The 19,085-nt window shown below is 40.0% G+C and overlaps 1 protein-coding gene across 2 annotated transcripts in view; it reads right to left on the bottom strand.

Moving 5' to 3' along the window:
* SLC12A7 (solute carrier family 12 (potassium/chloride transporter), member 7) overlaps nt 1-19,085 on the bottom strand; it is a 105,237-nt gene that overhangs the window by 50,515 nt on the left and 35,637 nt on the right. For both annotated transcript variants that reach the window (XM_010576805.1, XM_010576824.1), the window contains exon 2: nt 1,436-1,530. In XM_010576805.1, coding sequence (XP_010575107.1) covers nt 1,436-1,483 — 48 coding nt within the window. In that variant the 5' untranslated portion in view covers nt 1,484-1,530. The remainder of the gene's footprint in view (nt 1-1,435; nt 1,531-19,085) is intronic.

The raw sequence follows: 19,085 nt of genomic DNA, 5'->3' as shown, positions 1-19,085 counted from the left end.
TCTAACAGTTTATACAAAAATTTAAACACAAGTCAGCTGAAAACATGAGAAGAATAAGATTGTGGGAAACATACTATGAAACATACATACTACCAAAAAAGATTCACCACTACAACAGCAATGGTGATGAATTCACTAGAAGGCTTTCAAGGCCTTCTAACAGCATGGTCTATAATCCGAGATATGTAAAAGATAGTCATCATTATACCATCAGTGGAGAATTTAACGTCAGCCACTATTCAAAAGAGCTGATGCAAGCATATATTCAAATGAGATTAGGGACAAAAAGCAGGTATCGCCAATTTATTGACACTGAGGAATACAACAGCTAATCTGAACAACAGGGAGTTTTGAACATTGCTTTATGGAATAGAAGTTGAAGGAGAGAAATTCAGTAACAAAACTCCACCACTATGGTTTCTGTCAAAAAATAGTAACAGATTCCATACATGACAAAGACAGAAAATTAATGACCGACATTACCTTGATCCTTAGCACAATCTGCTCTAAGACTTAGTGACAAACAGTAAAAATACATTATTTGGGTCATGCAGAAAGAGGGAACTGAAAGATCATGTCCTCTGTGCAAAGATATTTGAAAGGAAGAAGTGAGGACCATAAGAAGATGACAAGAAAACAGTGGGTAGAATGCAACAGCAGGATAGTTAAGCAAACAATGTTGGAAGGACCTTGTTTATTGTTAATAGCAAGCATCAAAGCAAGACCAGTTGATGCTGCTAGAGCAGAACAACTTAGGTTAAACTTTACTAAAAGTACTATTTCACTGTAAAAGTAGCACTTAAATGTACCATAACAATATACTTTTTTCTGTAAATGATTGCAATCATTCAGTGAATTAAACAGGTATTAAAACTTGCATTATAAAGTAGATGTTTATACTAGAAAGTAGAAATAGCTATGGTATGCTTTGCACTGTAATTGGACACTATAAGTCATGGCCTTTCACAGTTCATTTTATAGTTTTGCTGCTTTAAAAGAAGCCTGTATTTTCCCTGTTCAACATAATATATTTGCTAATCCTTTTAAAACTGGATACTGCTTTGTTAAAACCACTAGAATTAACTTTCAGCAGCTTTCTCTAACAACAATTTCTAGATCCTAGCCCCAAAATTTTAAACGCAAGAAGGCTTATTTCATATCTTCACATCAATGCATACCAAAATTTACTGTTCTTACCTGTACAGATAAACTAAAATATAGAAGGAAAAAATCTTAGCACTTTCTTTTATTACATCATTCAAATCCACTGAAATGGAATGTTAGCAGGAAACAAAGTACTGAAAAGTTATTAAAATTGATTTTTCCCCCACTAAGTTTCACAAGAGAAAGAAAACAGGGGTTTGCTTGTTTTCATCTTATTACCAGAGCCTCAATCAAAGGTGAATGAAATATGTTTTTGGGGTATTTAACTTACCTCAAAGAGAGCCATATTCTTTCCTTCATACATGTTTCCTCTGTCCATCTCTGCACTGTTAATAAATGGACTACTTTCCCTGGCAACCCCATCCCCTGGTAAAAAAAAAGTGCAACAATTAGAAACAAAAGGAAAAAAAAGACAAGGTATACCATAAATGGAATAGTCAGAAGATGCTGGTTTAAGAACTGGTTTCAGATAACACTGGAGGTGGCTTCCAAACACTGTGTCTTTATCCCAGACACATGGACTCAATGTCCTCATTTAAGGAAATTAAGTTTAACAGTCTGATCTTTGTATAGTGTTCTGCCTCTTAATTATTAGTTATAATTCTTTAATACATATACTGATCTCCCCCCTTTCCCTTGCCCCATCTTTCTAGTTTACTTAAAAGCACTTGATAATAGAACTTCACATAAACCTCCTGAGCAACAACAATTAAAAAAGACCCAAACCTACCTTTTCATTACTTTACTGACCCCTTCCAAGAAACTCCAGTAGTTGAGGTAGGAATTTATGAAAAAACAATGTAAATGGAATTATTTTGTAAAGGTTGTGGGGACTCTTCCATGACGTGCTATATTTATTCTATTCGTTATTGAAACATCCATGTCATTAATCTGTAGCTCCCTGACCTGCTCTGGCACACCTCTCAAAAAATAGAGCATCACTTTCACTGCCTTCCAGTCCACGCAATACAAAAGCTATTGCGCGCTGCTACTGTCATGACATTGGCATTCCCAAACAGTCTCAAGTTCTTGCCTATGCCAATTGCCCGTCTGCGCTTTTGCCCTTACATTCACAAGTTAGGGCAATAGCACCTACGCAGCCTCTTCACTACAGAATTATGGAACAGCTGGAAAACAAGTTGTAGTCTTTTCCCTGTGTCCTCTACTCCGCCCCCTCCAGGACACTTCTCCCCATATGAAGTCCAGGAACAAAGCTCTTGCAAACACGGACACCAGTCTCAGCACAAAGTATTATCTTGGTTGTAATAAAGACAGAAATAGATCTCAGTCCCTCAAGCAGATGAGTGACTACATCCCTGACAGATTTCCTACCGCTCTCCATAGCTCCCTTGTCCAATAGACTTTCCATAGTATCACTATACTTACTATCATGACACAGAAGTCACATACTACTGTAAGAGACTCAAAAGATAGCTTAGGGGTCTAGAACTAATTCCATGATCCAGAGAAGAACTTTTAATGAATTCATCCACAACTACTATTCTTATCCAATGTATCTCCTTCTATCCATATCCTCCAGCTGTCATCCTTCTGTTTCTCTACAGTTTATAATTGTTCCCCCACTGCTCCAAGTCCTACAGCCTGGCTAGGTTCCCCTCCTCCAACAACACAATGCAAGGCCAGCAGAAAGAGCAGTGTGAACACAAAAGAATCTCCCTCGTGGACCAGCACCCCGAGATGTTTCACAGTGCATGGAACATGCTGGTTTGGCACAAGATTGTCTGAGAAATTGCCATTTATCCTTCAATTGGCTCCATCGTACTTAGAGAAAGGTTCAGTTAGCTTTTCCACAGACAACGAAAAGCATCTCTGTCCCCAAGCAAATACATGCTGATTCCTCTCATCATCTTGCTAAAGCGTACAAGCACTAGAACTTCTTAGTTAAGACGTTGCACTTTCTTCCCAGGATTTTTGGAACACTGTTTTTCTTTTAGCTCCGTTCCTTGAAATGACCATGTTATTTTTGCTAAAGTTTTTACAAAGCATTCATTAAAAGGCACATTCCCAAGTTAACATACAACTAAGGTTGCTTGATATTTGCCTTGCTAAGACCACAGTTCTATTGACTTTCTCACCTATTGACAGCTGGTAGCTGTACTTATTAGCTAAATGTTAGTATTCTCTTCAGGGTACTTCAAATCCCTTCAGAAAGGATTACTCTTCAGAAAGTGAGCTGGGGAATTTCAAGTATTGTTCTGCATTCATACAGTGCGTAATATCACTGGTGTTACTGCTTCAGTGCGTACCAGTAGACTAATCAAAACATCAAAAGGGTAACCAAACAAATAATGTGAATCAGTATTCACAATTCTGAGGTTAAAGAATATAGTTTTGTCTTACCAGTTCTGGAGGTAAAAATCAGCACCTCAGCACTGTACATAGAGTATTTTAAATTGTAGGAGGAGAATAATAAAGTCTTCCTTTATATGCTTGTATTTCTGAACAAAGTTATTTGGCTTTGTTCCAATAGGAAAAAGCTCAGAGCACAATATCTCTAACAAACAAGTCTTGTCAAATGCACCTCATAGACTTCAAATGGAAAAAACATAGAGCTTCAGTTTCCTGTTCTTCAAATCCCTTTTCAGTGTTTCCAACAAATAATCTACCTATTTTAAAGCTTTCTAATGCTAGTCTTCAAAACAGCCTGTCACTACCAGACTCTACAGAAGTAGTCTCCCGTTTCTTTAATACAGTTGTCTCATTTTGTGAATGTTTGGTACAGCTTTTTTTATAGTATTTGACATGATCAACATTATCTATTTTAGCTCTGTTTGAAAGAGGATCAATGCTGGAAAAATGACCACAAAAATGTACTGACAAGTACTCTCTCATCTGCAGTTTGTTGACTAATCCCACAATTATGAACACCTTTGAACAAGCTCCTTTGAGTTTTCAGCATTGCTGTCAACAAAATCATATTGACTGTAAATTAAAAAACAACACCTTTGGGAGTATGCTTATTTAATATGCTTAGAAATACTGTGAGCCTCACAAACATATAACTCAATTTGAGATGTATTACACCATTTCCAGTAGAAAGAACTAGTTTTAGGACCTCAACACACAGCCAGCAACTATGGTGAGGTTAATGAAATAAGCTACTATCCCAATCCTTAGCTCATCCCTTCTTGGAAAGAAGGGATTCACTGGAAAACCAGAACTAAGAAAAGACAGGGTTTACACCTTTCACAAATGCTGTAAATATCACCTCTTGTGCAAATAGAAAAAAAATATTTCAGTTGCTTCCACTGAGGTAACATGGAATAGGCACTTTGTTCCACTAGTAAGTCTCAAGTCATTTACAGCTTTGTGTTTTAACCCTATTCTCTTGAATTCTGTGAGAAAGCTTAAAGATAATAAAATCATAGAATCCTTTAGGTTGAAAAAGATCCTTAAGATCAGAATCCAACCATTAACCTAACACTACCAAGTCCATCACTAAACCATGTCCCTAAGCACCACACCTACACGTCTTTTAAATACCTCCAGGGACGATGACTCAACCACTACCCTGGGCAGCCTGTTCCAGTGCTTGACAACAAATCACCTTTCCCTCAGGCTTCTTTGAAATTGCAACAATTCAAACTCTTCTCAGTTGTGGAGGCGAGTTAAACATACAATAAAAATTATGACTTCCAATGTAGTTCTAGACATTCCTCTAAGCTGCACATGTCTTCTGGAATCCAATTAAAACTCCTCAACCAAAGCACTCTGAAAATCCATGCTTCCTGTTGCTTGATTTCTGAAAGTAATTCAAGTTATGAGGGTTTACAGGCAAAAATCTTAAATCTGGAATAGATTAGTAGTCCATCTGAGCCAGTATTTCATCTTGGACCACCACTGGTATTAAAAGATCCATAAGAAAGGCAAAATAAAACAACAACAAAAAAAATCTTGTGGGCTTGATTATGGTCTAATGTTTCCTCTGTCTTGCAACACACACAAAAAAAACCCCACCTGTTGATGTGACACTCCATTCCAGCCAACATAAGGTGATCAAAGCCTAAGCTCTAGAAATAAATGTTTTTCCCCCTCAAATAGATACTTTTAAAATTATTGTTATTATTACTGTTTTAATCTGCTATGGAATGTTCACAACTTTGTGCTTACTGATGGACCAGTGGACAAACTAAAGCCATCACTAACATACCTTTCCTAGAAGCGTGTCTGGTATTTTCTGTGTTGACAGATCATGCAACAATTCCTAATCTTGATTTCTACAGATACTCAAGCACCTGTGATGGGTGTAGCTATATTTACACAGAAATTAGCTGCAACAAATTACATCATCTTTTCTACATGAGATCTACAGCTGCAAGCAGAGAAGGTAGGAGACATCTCTCAAGTTCGGGAGGCAATATTCAGAGCGTTCACGCAGATGATCACAATGTGCACTCCCACACGCCCTAGCCCTGCAACTGCCAATGCAGTGTAACCCACGCAAGTTATCACAAACCATCCCAGAGTTGTGCTAGCCTCGAGTTTAGAGCCACCAATGTCATCTGATGATTTCTCATTAACATTTCCACACACCAAACAAAACTTACATCAGAAATATGTCTGCATATCACAATTCAAAGTGTTGGTCATAGAGGCAAAAGACAGCGCTTTGTTCAAATTCATATTCCTCAGAAGTTTCAGAGCAGTGGTCCTCACAAACTCTGACAGGTGTAATACTTTAAGGTATGTTACCAGTTAAAAATTTCTAAGCTGATCCAGATCGGTCCATTTTACACCAAGACAGACAGAACCCAACAGTATAGGTTAAACAGGCAGAGGCCACCTTTGCCACCAAAGAGGTGGCCCTCTAGTTCCCCTCTCACACTTAACTACTCACCCATTTGTGTGTCTGTATCCTCACACAAACAGAACTATTATAAATGCAACAGTGGTGTGCACTTAATGCCGAGTTGGGATGGGGTTGTTTTGCTTTTGGTTTTATTCTTTCCGATACCTTTAATCCAGAGGAGTTTGTGTGTTCACTACACAAATGCTTGTGCTGTCACTAGAGACACCATCGGTGTAGGAATGAGCAATCAGCATAAGCAACGCCACTTCCATAGCACTAATGCCAACATTACTACAACATAGAACTATAGTGGCTGGTTTTTGCCCTTTCCTGCCCCGCCACCCCAAATCAAATGAGGTAGAGTATGAAAAAAAAAATGTGTTACAGGTGTCTTGTCTTTGGGAAAGTGGCAGAGCAGGGCTTGGAGTAGAAGGAAATGATCATTTAAGTGATCCTAAATTTGCACTAGGATGCCTGTTCAAGAGATTAAGGACAAAAATATTAGACCATCTAATCTGATTTCCTGTCTTTCCACTGGCTACAGAATTTCATTTCTGCATTAGGCTCTATGACTTTGAAAATGCATACTGAAATTTGACCAGTGTATCTCTTGATGTTTTTTGAATGGAAATAAGAAAAAAGCCTATCAATTTATCTTTATAAAGATTAAATGTTTTTTAATTACTGTAAAAATCTCAAATTGTTCCTTATTCCTATTTAAATTTGGCTCTTTTCAAACTCCTACCTATAACATTCTAGTACACCTTCGAAATTTAACCACTTCCACTTAGTATTTTCTATCTCTGAAGGTAACTATACTTATCAAATCATCTCAAGCTTCCTTTTGAAAAACTGAAACAGTTAAGTTCATAAAACATTTTCCTAATGTTAATAATTTTTGTGGCAACATTCTCTCCAGTTTAAGTTATGCAAAAATTTTTTTTTCAAACTTTAAAAATCAAATACAGCCTTCTAACACCAGTCTCAAGCATGCTATTTACAGAAGTATAATCATCACCTCTCTACTCCAAGGATCAGGCTAGCCCTCTTTACCACAGCATTAAACCAAGCTCATGCTATTCTATTCCAGTCTGACCCCTAAATCCTCTCCAGATTCACTGCTTCCTCGCTGTCCTACACTACGTCTGTCAATATTGTTCACATTCAGGAAATGTTCCTATTTGCTTTTCTGATCAAACACATTCTGTCCAAAAAAGCAAGCATCTATGTCTCCTGTCACGCTGTAAGAGTTTAACATCTATCTGAAAAATAAATGACAAAATATATGGCAAAAGAATACAACTGGTATTCAAAGACGTAAGAATGATCTAAAACTTCTGAACCACATGGCCTCAAATAAGGTAGCTTGGCTATGATAAGGTATAGCTGTTCTCTAAACAAGTACATGTGTAAAACTAGAAAGTTTTGCTTCCCACTAGAAATTTCTAACTTTATATGCTGCTGTCTAAAGCAAAATGCAGTTGAAGAGCAATACTTCACAGAAAAGTCCTAACCTTTCATAGTTTCCAAAGGGCAATTCTTAATCACAGCCCATGTACCTTGAAGTAGGTTCCAGTTAGCCAGATACAGGTGAAAAATAACAGTTTTTAATAAAAAACTATGGTAACATTTTCATTAAGTTATTATTCAGTCACATTAAGAACAAACCATTACAAACTGAGAATATGAAGATAAGATCCTTATCTTTGCCCAAGGGTAAACAAGCATTTACTGTTAATGTAAATAAACTTTTTAAGGTAAAAATACATAAAGTTTAGAAGTCACTAAGACTGACGTACGCAAGTTTCACATCCTAGAAAACTGCCTGTGGCAAAATCTGTAATTCTATCTTCTCTATCGTGCATATTTACTTCCTGTATGTCCAAATTTTTGATTGACAGGCAACTAAAGAGAACCCAATCTTAAAAATTTAGTTTCTTACCACTCCTAACCCAAAAATATACAGAAGTAATCTTTAAAATTCTAACAAACTCAAGTTTTCAAAAGACACTACCTTGCTTTAATTCAAATTATGAAGAGGCATCAATAAACTTGCCTGAACACATCTTGCCTCTGAATTTTTGCATCAGATTGGTTTAAGAATGCAGTGCAATCTACTTCAAAGTTGCAGGTTATTGGTCTTTTTGGTAAAGAAATGTCTAAATATATGTACTACATCACAAATTTCTTGCATTATTTTTATCAATGACTAGCATAATTTAAGTAAGTTATGTTGAAAAGCAGAACAAGGTGTACTTAAGCTCCTTGTAAACCCCTTTACATAATGGAGGACTCTAGTACTACATCCATCACTTACGTTATCAACATCACTAAATTTTAGTTTTCCCTTACTTAGGCTACTATTATAATCAAGCACAGTCTACTTCTAACGAAAACACACTGCAAAAGCTCTTTATAATATAGCTGGAAGCACAGAACCTGCTATTCCAATAAAAAAGTCATTAGAACAATGGTATTGTCTTTTGAAGAGACTCACTTGGATTTGGCCCGCTTTCTTCATAGTCTTGTTCACTCATGATTAAGAAAAAAAAAAAATCAAGTCATTCCCCTCCACTGATTCTTCACGTATCACGAATTGAAACAGGAAACTGACAGTTGCTTCCTCTCAGCTTTGTGTAAGACCTCAAATCCTGTTTCTTACTAGTATTGGATTAATCCTGAAACAAGTCATTAAGGCTTCATGCAGTGTGAAGCATGCACATGACACAGCCAAACTACATGACAGTCACAGAACTCTCTAAAGAGAATTAAGCCGAAGGATTTCCGTCAGCAATAAACACCATGCTTAGTGAAATGGGCAGGGTCAAGTCACTAAAACATCCCAGGTCTTGGCCTAATAAGTACATTTAAAGTTTTCTTTCCATCAAATAAATTCACTTTAAAATACTCCCACTAAGCAGATCAGTACACATTAGCAACAGGTAGCATTAACCTATTCCAAAGATCTATCTACTATTAAAAAAGCCAATTTTACGCATCAAGTACAAATTAGCAGATCTTAAGCAACTTAACCATAAGTATAGTTGCTAAACATTGATTTTTATGTAGAAAAAGCTTGCGTTAATTGTACTTAAGATGTAACAGATAAAAAACACCTTAAAACATAATTCTAGTAACTTTGCAAGCACTCTTTTTAAAAAGAAGTATTTTGAAATTATAAAGGGGTCCTCTTTAAGACTGGCTGCATAATTTTTTACTTCTCTTTCAAATTAGAGACATCGCTGTTTTCTAGTTTATGCATTAATCTATTTCACACATTCTATACCAGCCTTAAACAACTTCATACAAACTGTTTCAATTCTATTAAATTGATGTTACTGCTTAGAACAGACTAGTTCCTGACGTCAAATCTTTGAATCACATCCAAAACCTACTTTTCTCTGTGATCCTAATACCTATGCCACAAGCATGGTCAACTGTGGAAAGGCTGAAAGGATTGAAGGCTCCTTCCAAGTCCATTTCCCAAAGTTCCTCCTTCCTAGAACCAGCTCTGGTGCTTATCAGAGCCCAAAAGAGCTGCTTTAACCCACTGATGCTGCAAAAAGCCTGCATCCTGTACCTCCCCATTTTTTTTTTCTCTCTTTTTTTTTTTTCTCCCCAGGTACTGCTTCTTGTTCCTCATTAGCAAAATAAAGCTGTTTGTGCAAGTCCTCAGCAGATATTCCACAAAGCAAGAAAGGCCAGTAGAGGGATAGAGATAGGACTGGTCACTAATCAATGGCAGCAAGCTATTAGGTTGTTTATGCCCTGCTAATTTTCTATCAGGACAGTTCTACAGGTAACAAAGTGAAGTTCCAACATATTTTCAAGGATGTTCTAAACTTTCCTTTCTGAAGCTAGATGAAAAATACGCAAGCTTCCCATTCTTCAAGACTGGAACTAATCTGCTAAAAGGTTCTATCCTCTTCAAAAAGTAAACTTGTAGGAAGATGCTTTTAATTTTAAAAAGAGTTTCAAACTTGTGTGCCCCTTGTCAGAAGGCAACAAACAGAACAAGTTTTTCATTTCTTCTCCCAAAAAGAGAAAGGATTTTTTTTTTCCAGAAGATACACGAGTTTAAGAAAAAATTTCATTTTTGCAAAGCAGTTACCAGTCAACATCTCGTCTCCCAAAGGCTCCCAGAATGATTTCCTAAACAGGTTGAATGCTGCTTATTTTTGGTTGCTATGAGTTAGCTAAAGGATACAGCTAATTAAGGTGCCTAATTAAGAATGCTAGCCATTGAAGTCAAGAAGCAGATACTAAATACTGTCCAATTAACACAGACTTTATTAAGCCATGCTTTCTTATAGCTGTGATTCAAGAGCAAAGTTATTCAGGAACCATCTTTTAAGTTTGTATACTACTAACTGCTCACGGATCCATTTCTGAAGATTACCGTCAGACCTTTAAAAATAAGTAGGTAACACTTTTGATGCCCTAAAACTCAAGGACTGCAATTTTGAGGGTTGAAAAGCTGCCAAAGAAACAGTTATACCTCTTGTAAAGCAGGGTCAGGGCAGCATAGCAAGAACCTAGTGTTGCACAACTTAGTGCATCAAAACTTCGTCCAATTTTGCAACTACTTGAAAATTTGCATATGAAATCAGAGACTGTGATTTTCATAGAGTTCATATGGTGGGTTGACCTTGGCTAGCCACCAAGTGTCCACCAAGCCGCTCTATCACTCCCCCTCCTCAACAGGACAGGGGGAGAAAATAAGATTAAAAAGCTTGCGGGTCAAGAAAAGGACAGGAAGATCACTCAGCAATTACCATCATGGGCAAAACAGACTCAACTTGGGGAAGTTAATCTAATTTATTGCCAATTAATAAAAGAGTAAGATAATGAGAAATAAGAACAAATCTAGAAACACCTTCCTCCCACCCTTCCCTTCTTCCCAGGTTCAACTCCACTCCCAGTTTTCTCTCCCTCCTCCCCCCAGCAGCGCAGGGGAACAGGGAATGGGGGTTACCATCAGTTCCTCACACCTTGTCTCTGCCGCTCCTTCCTCCTCAGAGGGAGGAGGACTCCTCACTCTTTCCCTGCTCCAGCGTGGGGTCCTTCCCATGGGAGACAGTCCTTCGTGACCTTCTCCAATATAGGGTCCTTCCTATGGGCTGCAGTTCTTCCAAGTATTGCTGCAGCATGGGTCCTCTCCGTGGGGTGCAGTCCTTTAGGAACAGACTGCTCCAGCACAGATCTCCTCATGGGGTGACAGGTCCTGCCAGAAAACCTGCTCCGGCATCAACTCCTCTCCACAGGCAACAGGTCCTGCCAGGAGCCTGCTCCAGTGTGGGCTCTCCACAGGTCACAGCCTCCTTCAGGGCACATCCACCTCCTCCGGCATGGGGTCCTTCATGAGCTGCAGGGTGGATATCTGCTCCATGGGCTGCAGGAGGACAACTTGCACCCCATGGTCTTCCCCATGGGCTGCAGGGGAATCTCTGCTCTGGCACCTGGAGCACCTCCTGCCCCTCCTTCTGCACTGACCTGGGGGCCTGCAGGGTTGTTTCTCTCACATATTCTCACTCCTCTCTCTTAGCTGCTGCTGCACAGCCTTTTTTTTTTTTTTTACACCCCTTCTTACCAACATCACCGATGGGCTCAGCTTTGTCCAGTAGCCGGTCTGTCTTGGAGCTGGCTAGAACTGGCTCTGTCTGCCATGGAGGCATCTTCTGGCATCTTCTCACAGAAGCCACCCCTGCAGCCCCATCGCTGCCAAAACCTTGCCACATACACCCAATGCACTTCACCATGTATTTTTCTTTCAGCAGGGAAGGAAAAAACGTTCACAACCACTGCTGAGAGTGATGACACCTTTGCCACTGAATTTGTCTTTGCTGTCTGTGCTGGGTTTGGCTGGGATAGAGTAAATTTTCTTCACAGTAGCTGGTATGGGGCTACATTTTAAATTTGTGCTGAAAACCGTGTTGATAACACAGGGAGGTTTTGGTTACTGCTGAGCAGTGCTTACCCAGAGCCAAGGGCTGTTCTGCTTCTCCCCCCACCCCACCAGCGAGGAGGCTGGGGGGGCACAAGGAGTTGGGAGGGGACACAGCCAGGACAGCTGACCCCAACGGACCCAAGGGATGTTCCAGACCATAGGATGTCATGCTCAGCATGTAAAGCTGGGGGAAGGAGAAGGAAAGGGGGGATGTTCGGAGTGATGGTGTTTGTCTTCCCAAGTCACCGTTAGGCGTGCTGGAGCCCTGCTGTCCTGGAGATGGATGAACACCTGCCTGCCCATGGGAGGTGGGGAATGAATTCCTCGTTTTGCTTTGCTTGTGTGCGCAGCTTTTGCTTTCCCTATCAAACTCCTTTTATCTCAACCCATGAGTTTTCCCACTTTTACCCTTTGGATTCTCTCCCCCACCTCCCTGCAGGGGGGGTGAGTGAGCGGCTGTGTGGGGCTGAGCTGCCGGCTGGGGTTAAATCATGACACTGTCACCACTGCACCAAAGGTGCAAAAAGCCAAGGAAAACATACTCCAAACATGAAGTACTCCTATTACCTTGGGGTAGGGGAAGGTAAATAGAAACCTGACAGGAAAAGCTACACTATTAGCAGAATTAAAATTCTGCTAGCTACCGTCTGGACATTTTACGAAGCCAGGGCATACAAATAATTGCAGTTATACAAATTATAGTGTATACCAGAAATGCTCCTTGTTCAACTGGTACACTGAATCAAGTAGGAAAAGAAATACTATCTGATTATGCAAAACCCACCACATAAGCCACAAAAAGATTGTGTAGAAAAAAAATAAAATTGGTAGGAGAACTCATTTAAACCAAGCAACACATTTTAAGGGGGGAACCCTCAATATTTCTACTCAGATTCAGAAAATAAGTTCCCTGTGATAACATTTTATAGTTCATTAATCTAAAGAGCAATCTAAAGTGCCAATTGTTTCATTCCCCATGCTATTTTTATGTAAAGCAACAACATAGTTCAAAGATGCAGGAAAAATTAATCAGGTCAGTGCTGCCAAAAGGGGTGGTTTTCTGTGTTGGGGTGGGGGTGGAACACCACCGTTGTTCTGCAATGAGCTGATTCAAGGAAATAAAGCCTCTTAAAACAACTTTTTAAAAACAACTGTTTTTCTGCCATAGCTAGTTTCCTGCCGATTTGGCTCCCTAAAACAGTTCACAAGCAGTAGCACTGGAGAGAATAGAAATACTTTTTTTCCCCCAGCAGCAGCTAATAAGATCTGCTATGCAGTAACAAACTATATCCCTTACCAAAAGTAGTCTTTACGATGCTTACCTGTGAGCTTTTAACACAGTAACAGTCATCTTAAGTTTGTAAGATAACAAAACATTACAAGCAAAGTTCTGTTATGAAAAACAGTAAAAACCAGTTATACCAGAAGACCTTTATTCACCATATTCTGATGGCTGCAAAAGTATTATCACCAACAGAAGAATCAGCAATCACGATCAAAAAAATCTCAGTAACAGTATTTTCATTACAGGATCAGAGAAGTTAAAATTATGAGGGTTGTTATCACTATATTTGATGTTACTTTCTCCGGGAATATTCTACTTTAAAGTTGTTTTATGACTAGTGTTATTTACATTTAGCTCTTAGGCAATAAGTACAGCAAGAGAATGTTAGCATTTCATTCACATGAAATTAACACAATGGAGTATAAATGATAATTTGCTGCCCATTTCAAGCATGAAGGTTCTCTCCTTACCAAAAAAGGTCAAAACTGCAACAGTCTAAAAGGAATGTTTAAACAGTTACAAAATTCTAAGTGACCACTTACTCCACAGTTATTTAGTTTATTATCCTTAACTCTGCCTCCTTTATTTGCCCCCATTTCCCTTAGAGCTATCAATAGCTAACAGAAACACTTATATTCACAGTGATACATATAGCTATATTAAACAGTGAAAGGATCAATTAGAGCACCCTGTCAGAGCCGGACATACATCAGGACAGCCAATACCTCTCGGAGCAAAGAAAATCCCTGTGTCTAACTCCCGTGCCTGTGATCAAACGTCAGATATGCATTTATCTGCAACAGGAATAATATTTTCCAGTCGAATGTTGTATTATACAACATGACATTGGGGTGGCGGAGGAGGAAAACAAATGTGGCTTCTGTAAAGGGATATTCTGTCCCACATGCCTGAAAGAGTTCTTTGAAAGGATCAACAAGCACATGGATAACAGAAACCTAATTCATACAGTCCGCCAAGATCTCCAAAAGACTTCTGATGAAGTCCTCTGAACATACTTAAGGAAATAAAGCAGCCATAGAATAAAAGAGAAGATATTAGGTAAGCCATAGGTAAATAACTGAGTAAGAAAACAGAAAACAAATACAGTCTATTCTCAGAGATGGAAGTGGTCATTGAAATTCTACTGGGACATACGCTGTTCTGCACAGTAGTAAAAAACAGCAACAAAAATAAAAAACATGAAGTGACCAGAGATGTGACAGTTTGAAAGTATTTCAAGTTATTTAGGACAGTCAAGGCACAGGCCAACAGTGGAGAGCTGCAGGTCTCCAAGACTAAATGAATGTTAAACCAACAGGCAAAATTCGATGTAGAAATTTAAGAGTAGATGTGTACATACATGAAGGAAAACAATCCTACATCAGTTGGGCTCCAACTGCTCATTACCTCACATGAATGAGGTACTTTGGTTATGATTTGTTTCATAAAAACACCAGATCAATAATCACTTTTCACACCACAGCCTGAACATCAGGAACAAAAAGGGAAAGAAGTCCATGTTAGACAAGGGGGGGCAGAAATCACTGTTTGTTCACAACTTGATTATCATGTGCAATTGTAGAACTTCCCCCATTTCAAAATGAACAGAAGTGGAAAAAGTTCAGAGAAAGACAGAAAGTAGAACAAGAAGTAACAAATAGCTTCCTTGTAAAGAATGACTAAATAAAGAGTTTTCAGTTTGGAAAAAAGGTGATGGGGTTAAGATGGGACAAGGTTTATAAAAATCTTGAGTAATGTGGAAAGGGACCTGACAAGTATTAGCATGATTTGATGCCTTTAATCTGATGACTGGATCGGAAAACAAACAAACAAGAGGTAATTTGCCTTTGAGCAGCAGATCTTGCTGCCACAGTTTCTGACGTGCCAAAAACATAATGGAACAGAAATTCGCTGAGTGTATTTCGAATACAAACAAATTTAGAACTTAATCTAAAAATCTAAACTCACCGAAAAATGAGAAATAAATCCAGTTTCATAGAAGGCTCATCTTTTTCTGACCCAGAAGTTATTGGAGCCTGGAAGAGCATGTGGAAAACAGTATCATATTTGCCAACCCATGCTCCCATGCATATCTCTAGACCTGAGCCTTTAGCCCGTACTGGAAACACTGTGCACACTACTGGCTAAGCACATGAATAGGGCAGAGAGGGATAACTAACCTGTGCAGATTAAAAAAAAAATAAGCGAAGACATCAGTTTGCATTCTGTCAGGGTACAGAAAACTGGACAAACTGCAACAGGATGAAGGGGAACATGTAATACTGTATTTGTCTGTACAGTAAATACTGAACTACATCCTGGTTCTGTGTTTGAGCAGAAGCTAACTGAAAATACATCAGACATCTCAGATTAGCCTGTCTTCCCTTCACTGCATATATAGATACTTGCCTCAACTGTTTCCTGGTTTTCCAGGAATTAACATTTTACAGAAATTCACAGTATTTGTGCTTCATTAGTTACGTGATGACTTCTTGGTAGATGACCAGGTTTGCCATTGATATTCCTTGTATCTGAGGGTCTTCAATTTAAAAAGATTTTGTAGGAGTTAGTCCTCATATTGGTTTCTAAATAAGACACTGCTGTGGCTAGGTAAATAATACTATGGGATGCTAAAAATACTAGTTACGCTTTGAAATACCTGACATGGAGAGCTGTAATGAAATAGAGATTTGATCAACTTCACAAAGTTTTGACAGGTCTATCTAATAGACAGTCACTACTAACACATGTGAAGAAAACAAAAAAGCCAATAAAAATCAAAGCCAGAATTTCTCATAAAACTTCATCCATTACTGCCTACAAGAGACTCCCGTTTCCTTCTCTTCTGCAACCAGTTACTATTTCCTGACTACCCTTCCCTTGTACTGTATTATGAACACATTAAAAAAAGACACAGGCACACATGCTTTGTGCATATTTGAGTCAGCAGGCTCCAACCCTCAACTATATTGTTCAATCCAAGCATTCATTTCCACTCTGCCTCCCTACTCTTCCCAAGTTCTACTTTGGCCAGTGCTATAATCCAGCCAAACAGCCACCGACCCAGGTCTTTCCTTCCTTCACACATGGGAGGGTGTCACATCACCAGAAAATACAAGGCTACAGAATTTCAGATGATTATGAAGGAGTGAAGAACATAGAGTAAGAACAACCCAACTTACCCCATTATCACATAGATGAGTGTCAGATAAGAATAATATCAACTATTCTTTGCATTTATCCCCTTTGACAAGTGCCTTGCTACTAACATACCAGAACTACTTTACTGGCAATCTAATAGCTTAACAGCATACAGTCTCCTTTCCTCCAAAAAACAATGTTGTGGGTTTGAGGGTGGCGGTGGGGGATGCTTCGTGCTCTTTCAGTTTGTCAGTTGTTTTTTTTGTTTGGGGTGTGGTGGTTTGTTTTGTTGTTTGTTTGGGTTTGTTTTTTTTTTTAAAAAAGGTACTAGTGCAGTCAAGGAAGTTTCAGAACAGCTACTTGGTTTTTAAGCTGGACAATTCAATCAAAATTGACAAAATTCTAGATTCCTTAAAAATTGGAACAAAATTACATGCTGAGCTATATAGGCTAAGGGTGAGCCAAAGGGGAAGTTCCCCTTCTCCCTCTTTTTTTACTTCTATTTCCACCCTCAGCTTTACCCCCCTCCCGCCTTGATACAACTCTAGCCATTCTCAGACTTTTTGCAGCATGCACTCACCTCAACTCCAAAACAGAGGAAGCATGTTTTTCCCTCTGGAGGAGTTGTGTTTTCTGCCAGTTTAGCACGTTGAACCAGCCCAGTGAAGCCTCTGATGAGCACCAAGGTCAAGCACAGGAAAAAGGAAGGGAACCCAGGGATGTGGAGGAAGGCTGGGAAGGAAATGTTTTACTCCCTAGTCTTTTTCTCAAGGCTAGAGCAGGGAGAAAGGCAAGCTTCTCTGAGCAGCAGGCTTTTAGATGGGCTTATCTAGAACAGTTTTTAGCTGTACTAGTATTTCAGAATTCTTTAACGTTTTCAGAAGAATGAGTCAAAGAGAATTATTTGATTACACAGCATTAACTTAATTTTAAGCATTACAGTTTTACATACCACAAACATCCATATAACACCTGAGGCAACATTAAGTATGTCGTTCATTTCCCAAACCTCTGTGCCCAAGTATAGCGTTTAATCTCTTAATGAAATCGGAGCTCTCTGACTATACCTTGTTTACAAGTCAATGCCTTCCCTTTTTTAGTGTTTTTCTCTCTACTCCTTATTTTACAGGCATATTAACAGGAAAAGTCATACATAAATTCATCCACTCAAGTGACACAGATCCAGAACAGTAGATATATTAGATATACAGTAAACATATTTTGCAAATGTAACTGCTAGTCCACACAAATTCTACTTAACTGCATGAAGAATTAGTTATTTTTTTTCTTCATCACAACCCTAAAGGTTAGAAATAAGCCACTACGAGAGTGCCAGTTCCACTCTTCCCCTCACCCGCCCAAGATTTCCAAATGTTCCAAGCCTTCCAGATGCTTTATATATACGCGTGGTCTAACAATTCCTGTCTAACTATGCCTGTATATATATGTTCAGTATTTTGAGATGCCATCTGACCAAACACCACACTCCCTGCCTTTCTGACTAGCTCTTCTACCATAAGGAAGACTGCCCAGACAGATTAATGCTGTACTGCTGTCATCCACCCAGTACAGGAAAACAACTGTTGCCACAGCTTATACTATTTTGGTTTTTCTATTCCATTTAGTTTGGGAAAAAAAAAACAATTTGGCAGTTCTTAGAGCACTTGCTCATCGCTTGACTGTACCAAAGAAAATGAAACTACATGTTGTATGTATTTTTTACGGGTAGGTAGGGGCTTGAGGGGAGAAAGCTCTGGGAGGAAACAACCCAGCTTTGTCAGCTTGGTGTTTTACTGGATCATCTTCCTAAAGAACCTTTATGCAAAGAGAAATTAATGTAACTACATTAAGCTTGTCAAATATCTGTTGTCATCTCTTTAAGTTCACATCCAACGGCATTACCCTTATTTACCCATGACCGAAACCACAAAAAGGAGAAGCCGCCATTACGAGGAATCGCCTTTTACAAAAACCCATCTTTTCACCTATGATCATCTACATCTGAAAAAAAGAAAAACAAACCCACCCACCCCAAAGCAGCATTAAGAATGAGACCGACTGCTAACACGGCCTCCAAAACAACGTGCAAGACCCAACTAGCTCGGGTAGCGCTAGCAGCGTGCCGCTGCGACGCGCTTCGCAAAGAGGAAGCCTTGAGGGGTTCTGAGCCGAAGGCAGAAGGAGTTACTAAGGAGTTACGAAGGAGTTACGAAGGAGTTACCGCTTCCCCAGCGCTGCCTCACCGTCCCGCCGACAGAGCCGCTCCTTTCCCCGCCACCCCGTGCCCACAGACGCCCACCCCGCCGCGGAGGGGGCTGCCCGGACCAGGCAGACCCTCACGCCGGCTGCCCGAGCTCCACCTCGGGCTTCATCCTGCTCCCCCCCGGGGGGGGGGGGTCCGGGGACGAGGCCTAGCAGGGGGGCAAGGCTCCGACACCTCGCCCTCCGGCAGCAAACACCCACTGGACCCAAGGCTCGAGCGCACGGCCGGCTCCGCTCCTCTCCGCGGCCCCGGACCTTCCCTCCGCTCCCACCGCTCTCCCCCGGGAGCTCCTGCAGGACTCGGCTTCGACACCCAGCCTAACGGTCGGGCTCGGTGACCCCAAAGGGCTTTCCCAACCCGAGCCACGGTTCTGGGACTCTCACGCCCGCCCGCGGGGCTGCCGGCGGCACCGGCGACTCCCGCTCCTCCTCACAAGCGGCAGCCGGACCCCCGGCGCCGCGGCCGCCCCCGCCCC

Source organism: Haliaeetus leucocephalus, unplaced genomic scaffold (assembly GCF_000737465.1).
Source record: "Haliaeetus leucocephalus isolate CR32 unplaced genomic scaffold, Haliaeetus_leucocephalus-4.0 Scaffold41, whole genome shotgun sequence".
In the NCBI taxonomy this organism is placed as follows: Eukaryota; Metazoa; Chordata; class Aves; order Accipitriformes; family Accipitridae; genus Haliaeetus; species Haliaeetus leucocephalus.
This window is presented reverse-complemented; position numbering and strand designations above follow the sequence as displayed.